Below are 6,946 nucleotides of genomic sequence, written 5' to 3'. Positions count from 1 at the left end.
AATTGAAGTTATAGAAGATGATTATACCATATATGAAGCAAATTTGAACAAGTTTGAGCCACCAATTTCGATCATACACAAAAGCCCCAAATTATACCCAACTATGGAGGAGAGAGATTAGGTGTTTATTTTGGTGAATTTGTGTGATTTTTGATGAGTAGAATGGAAATGGACTTGATTTTAATGAATTTGGAGTGAAATTTGCAAAGAATTGATGAAGATTTGATGGAGAATGGAGGTGTAGAGGTGTGCACAAATGAGGGTTTGATGGTGATGAGAGTCGTGAGGAGAGAAAGTGGAAATGAGGAAGTGAAAGGAAAAGAAAAGAAGAAGAAGAAATAAGGGGGAGCCGTGCTTGGTGCGCCCGCACACACCTGATGTGCGCCCGCACCAGCCATGCACCCTTATTCTTCTTTTTTTTTCTTTCTTTGATGCTCGATGGGTTCTTGGGTGCGTACATGAATCATGATGGTGATAAACACCAACATAGGCAGTAGCAAAATACATTTTTTAGTGAGCTCAAAGCTTTGAGATTCATGAACCCACCACAAGAACTCACTAAGCATCAACTTCCTTCAACTTTCAAAGCATGAACTTCCTAACTTAACTCACTAAAATTCTTATCTCTTTACCTCAAATTTCAATTAGAATCGAACATGATCATGACAAATACCACAAAACACCTTCCATTCAACATGCTTGCTTGGAGAAATCCAATCTCGAAAAGTTCATCCTACAAATCCAAACAAGTAGAAAAGTGAAAGAAAAGAAAAGGAAATAAAAGAAGGAAAAACAAGAAAAATGCAAAAATCAAAAGGAAAGGTTAGAAACTCCTGGTTGCCTCCCGAGAAGCTCTTAGTTAAGGTCCTAAGCTCGACCCTTCCTCCAAATCATGGAGGGTCAAAGAACACCACCTTTTTCAAGGTAGTAGATAGAGCAAAATCTTCTTCATTTTTTAGCAACCTTCCTTCGTTGCTCGATGAAACTTCCATGAAACACTTCTCAAAACCACATTTTCTTTTCTCAACTTCTTCCTTTTTCTCAACTTCTTGGAATCACAAGCCTTCTTTTTTGGCTTGTTGTTCAATGTAGATGGAACTTCAACATCCACAATCATGGAAACCTCCCCTTCATCTTGAGGAATAAGCTCAAACCAACTTGGAATCTCAACTTCCTCCTCGTCCATGAGCTTGAGAATCATCATTTTCTCTTCACTAACCTCCATGCTATCAAAACTTGCAAGAACATCATCAAAATTCTCAAGAGCATCGTTAGTAGAAGAGTCAATCATACATACATTGTCGATAGAACGAGAGGAACTTGCACACATCATTTCTTGCATAAAAGACATAGATTCATGCATTGGTTTCAACTTAAAACTTTCCTCCTTCTTACCACATCTCAAAGTAATGCGGCCTCCTTTCACATCTATCAAAGCTCCCGAGGTGGCTAAGAAAGGTCTCCCTAAGATGATAGGAATGTGTTCATCTTCCTCAATTTCTAACACCACAAAATCAACGGGAAAAACAAACTCCCCAATCTTAAGTGGAACATCCTCAACTCTCCCCTTAGGAATCTTGATAGATCGATCGGCCAATAAGGGTTATATTGGATGATATAAGCTCACCTAAATTGAGTCTTTTGAAAACCGAATAAGGCATGATACTCACACTAGCTCCTAAGTCACAAAGAGCATTCTCAAACATCAACTTCTTGATTTTGCAAGGGACAGAAAAATTCCCCGGATCCTCCAACTTCTCCGGTAGATTCCCATGGATAAGAGCACTAAAACATTTCCCTCCTTCCTCCGAATTGACCTCATTACAATCCCCCTTCCCTTCTAGAATTTCCTTAAGAAACTTGGAATATCTAGGCATTTGGGGATTAGATTCGATAAAAGGGATGGAAACATGAACTTCTTAAAGCATTTCAAGGAACTTCCCAAATTGCTCATCCATCTTATGCCTCAAGAACTTTTTAGGATAGGGTAGATCGGGAAATCTTACCTCCTCACACATCTTCTCATCAACATTATTTTTCTTTTTCTCCTCCTCACAATAGATATCCTTGGACACAACCCTCTCATCTTCCTCCCTCAAAACACTCCTCTCCTCATCTTCCTCTATGGAACTAGAAACTCCCTCACTAAGGACTCTCCAACACCTAGTGATTACGGAATACACGGGTTTCTTCGGTTCCACCCCTTGAGAAGGCAAAGAGGAAGGACTAGCATAATCCTTAAGAGTGTTTGCAAGTTGGGTTATTTGTGTCTTAAGCATCTTATTATGAGTCATCATCTCATTAAACTTCTTATTACTAACCGCCATATAGGTGTTAATGATCTTAGTTTTATTATCAATTAATTCTTCCAAATTTGTCTTAAAAGATGATGGTTGGGAATAAGAATTTTCACCATTGGATTGGGACTTTGGAGCAAAACCGGGAGGGGGTCCCCTTTGATTGTTGTTTTGAAAATTTCCCCTATTTTTGTTGTTGTTCTAACTCCCTCTACCTTGACTATTTCCACCATTATGGTAATGGTTACCAAAACCTTGAGATTGGCCTTGATTACCATACCCATGGCTTGAGTTTTGATTATTATAACCTTAGTGGTTATAGTTACCTCAGAAACCTTGGTTTCCTTGGTTCCTATATCCTCCATTATTATAATTATCGAAACCACCTCCTTGAGGGTGAGAATTCCTATTACCAAAGTTCTTAGATCCTTCAAACCTTTGACCACCATTAGCATTAGACACAAAGTTCACATGTTCACATTCATTATTTTCAACATCATCACATCCATCAACAAAAGCTTGTGAACACATGGAAGAATCATGATCATAAGAACCACATAAATCACAAAATACACAACCACTTGGCATGTTATTAGAAGTAGAAGGAGAAGATTTAGAGATTGTACCTCTCCCTTTGGTTTGGGAGGGAAGACTCAAAGAATTCGTGGACACACTCTCAAGATTCTCTTTGATTGATGTCATCTCTTTCCCTAGATTTGAAATTTGGGATGACAAGTTGTTGATTGCGTTGAGATAATCCACCGAATAGACTGTTGAGCCACTCTTGCTAGTGGACTCTCTCTCTCCTTCTTTCCAATCTCTATAGTATCTCACAACATCCTCAATTATGTCAACCACTTCTTCCTCCGTCCTATTCATTATAGGACCACCGGCTCCTCCATCTAGGCATGACTTGCCTTGAGCACTTAAGCCTCCATAGAAAATTTGGATCACTTGATAAGTAGGAATCCCATGATGTGGACATTCTCTTTGGTACTCCTTGTACCTCTCCCATGCCTCATAGAGATTCTCATTAGGCCTTTGCTTGAATCCTTGGATTAATGCCCTAGTAACATCATCCCATGTTCTAAGCGAATTAGGCTTAACCTCTTTATCCAACCACTCTAAGGCACGACCAATGAGAGAAAAGGGAAACAACTTTAGCCGAATGAACTCTTGAGAAATGCCGTTCACCTTGATGGTATTGCAATACTTCTCAAATTCCTTTAGGTGATTTAACGGACTCTCACTCTTGGCTCCACTAAATTGCCTCCTTTCTATCAAAGTAATCATGGCCGGTCTTATCTCGAAATCATTCGCCGGTGTTGTAGGCGGAGCAATCCCACTCTCAAACCTATAAGCACCGGGAATACCTAACTCCTTCAAGGCTACCCTTGGATTCTCTCCCATTCCTCCTTCTTGCATCTCTTCTTCAAACTCCTCTTCACTTGAAGAACTATATTGCAAAGATCAATTTGCTATTCTTCTCCTTGAGAGTGTTCTCTTGATTTCCGGATCAAAAGGCACAATAGATCGATCACGAGCGCTATGCATGAAAAATCTAAAAAGAAATTGTTAGAAACACGGCTACAAGTGTAGCCTAAAAGAAAGAAATAAAATCTTTTTGTGTTTTTTTTCTCAATAATATGGAATAGACTCAACAACAATACACAATCACGATACCATTCCCCGGCAACGGCGCCATTTTGATCGATAGTGAAATGGTAGGTTGTTGGACTACCCTTCCTAACCGGTCAAACAAAATTTATACACTCAACCAACCCCTATACAAGTATAGTAGCAAGTCAAGGTTCGAACCCAAAGTAATAGTGATAGATTGTCTATTGTCTTGTGCTAAGCTATTCCGAAATCGAAAGTGGGGTTATATGCTAAAACTAGAGCTAATGACAATAAATAAAATTGTAGAAAATCAAAGATGATAAACACTAGGGCTAGGATCCACATGCATTCATAATGGAGATGGCTAATTGGGAGGTCAAATTGGCTAAGTCAATCAATGTGAGGGAAAATCAATCATGCAACCAAAAGAGCATATCAAGCTATTCTCCTAGAGGTCCTAATAGCGTCAACTACGATAAACTCTAGCTAGGAAACATCACAAGACACCTCAATCGTGTAAATGCAAGCCACAAATCAATGGTCCGTATCAATGTGAACTTACAATGCAATCTAGTGCAACAATCAAAGTTGTCCTATCTTCAATTAATCACACACATGCACATGATTCATCAACCAAGTTTAATCACTTCATCAACTCCATCAATTATTCCCAATTAACACTAATCCATTACTCATACATGCTTCACCATTACCCTAGCGAGTAAACTACTCACTAATCATGGTAATTAAGATCAAAACACAACTAATCAACAATTTCATCATGATCATATTAAGAAATCTAAAATCAATACAAAAATCAATGAAACTTCAATCAATCTTCAATCAAACATCAAACAATCAACAATCATATGAAAAACAAATGAAATTAGCTAAAATCAAACTTATATTGAAATCAAAGATGAGTAAACCGTACAAAATTTGATCAAAGATCAATTGGAATGAAGAAATCTTGAATCATCAACAATACACCATGAATTTCTCTCTCTTCAAACTAGAGTTTCTCTCTCTACAAAATATGATCAAAGCTCTAATTCTCTCTCTAATTACTCTCTAATCTCTAAAAAATGAATTCTTAATGAAAATCTAATCAAAAATTGAATCTCCCCAAAAATGGAAAGAAACTACTATATATACAAGGGAGAAGTCGGTTATGACTTCCAAAAATAGACCCACGCAGATGCGGCCGCACATAGGGAAGAAGAGGGCGCACGGAGCAGGGTACGGGCACAAACCCCGGGGGGTGCGCCCGCACGCGCCTCCTGTGCGGCCGCACCTAGGAGGGTCTCCTCCTCCCCTTCTTCGATCTTGATCATCCTTGTGCACACAACTTGGTGATGGTGATGAACATCAAAGTAGGCAGCAAGTATATGAGCATTTTGGTGGGTTTGTGGCATAGATGATGCCCCCACCGCATGCGTGCACTGGTCTTGAGACTTGCCCTTCGAGTTCCTCTAAACTTGAAGTTCAAAATGCTAGCACAATGCATCCAATGTGATGATAAATGTTAAAGGGAAGCTCGGAAATCTTTGGATGCTCGATCATAACCTGAAAACAAATGCAAACAAACAAATAATAGAGAAAAACATCGAATAAACAAGGAAATACACAAAATAAAGAAGCTAACTACGAAAAGCACAAAGTAAAGAAATAAAGAGCAAAACTAAGGAAAACTAAGGAAAAGAGCTACAAAATGAAATAAAATTCATCCAAAAAGAGATCAAATGAGTGCCATAAATGTCACTCATCAGCACTATCAGTAGGGGGCTATAAAATTACTTTTAATTTGAATAATACCCCTAAAAGCCCCATGACAGAGGATAAGTGTTTTAGTGTTAATGTGGTTCATAATTATTCAAACAAGCCCCAATATCTTGTAAAAGATCCCTTGGAGGCGGTATCTTGTGTTGCATCTTCTACAGATGAGATAGACAAATGGCAAAAGGAAGTTGATGCAATAGAAAGAACCCTCTACACTGTCGGTCTTGGCTTTGAAGATGAAAAGGTGGAAATAAACAAGCAAGCTATGGAAATTGAGCTTACATTACGTGTTCCGCCTGATCGAGTTGCAAGTGCTAAATCTAGTAACAATTTGAAGCAATCATCGATCGAAGAGGGGTCTCTAGTGTGTAGCATTAAAGAACCCCCAGCTCAAGTCAAGGAGGATCCACTAGACAAGGTGAATTGGCATCCCACAGGGTATGTCAGGATGCCGCGTCGTGGCTTAAACACCGCTCGACTGGGTGAGTGTAGGGAATATTTCAAGCATTACCCCAAACTTGAACCCCACTGTGATCATACACTAAAGTACGCTGGCGTGAAAAGGGAAGGAAGATAGAGCAAAAGAGCCGCCAACAAGTTTTAGGAACTTGTAAACCGTTCATAGGGTGAAGGTTACACCCCTTAATGATCCAAGAGATCGTTAACTCCAATAGGTCTGGAACCAAGTCTGGTAGTTTGGGGATGAAGGTAAAAATCCAACCTAAAAGAGATTGAACCTGCCCTAATAATAGGCCTCTACTTTATTCTGATCGTATTCATGTGCGCTTTCTGACTAACATGTAATCAATAGGATTAACCCTAAACCTGTTTAATCTATGTTGGTTGAATACTAATGTACAAATAAATCTATTATTGGCGATCACTTGAATTATAATCAAATTAACCTAAACAACATTATTAATTATCTTATATAAGCGTGATTACAAGTATAAATTCCCTTTAAACATGCATAAAAGGCGTGATCAAGCAATAACAATAAATACAATCAAGAAACATAATAATAATCATAAATCATAACAATTATAACAATAATAATCATAATCATATTAAAGCATAATATTAATAGCAAGATCCTAGGCATGATACTAACAAGATTAATAACAAACCCTAGCATGTCACTAAACATCAAAGATTAAATATTTAGCCCTAACATGATACTAACATGAATATTAGGAAGAAATAAAAAGCATCGCAGGAATCACAATTGTCATATTTGATATTAGAAATTA

The 6,946-nt window shown here is 38.2% G+C and overlaps 1 protein-coding gene across 1 annotated transcript; it reads right to left on the bottom strand.

Moving 5' to 3' along the window:
- Window positions 1-2,624: 2,624 nt before the first annotated feature.
- On the bottom strand, window positions 2,625-3,722 carry LOC110688912. The gene has a single exon (XM_021865664.1). It carries the CDS (start codon window positions 3,720-3,722, stop codon window positions 2,625-2,627), a length of 1,098 nt encoding a protein of 365 aa, XP_021721356.1.
- Window positions 3,723-6,946: the final 3,224 nt, after the last annotated feature.

This window comes from Chenopodium quinoa, unplaced genomic scaffold (genome assembly GCF_001683475.1).
Source record: "Chenopodium quinoa cultivar QQ74 unplaced genomic scaffold, ASM168347v1, whole genome shotgun sequence".
Classification (NCBI taxonomy): Eukaryota; Viridiplantae; Streptophyta; class Magnoliopsida; order Caryophyllales; family Amaranthaceae; genus Chenopodium; species Chenopodium quinoa.
Note: the sequence above shows the minus strand (reverse complement) of the source record. Positions and strands in the feature narration are given on the sequence as shown.

What these genes read in the sequence shown, in the direction of transcription:
- LOC110688912 (XM_021865664.1), bottom strand. Translation starts at nt 3,722, where the DNA reads ATGCAAGAAGGAGGAATGGGAGAGAATCCAAGGGTAGCCTTGAAGGAG.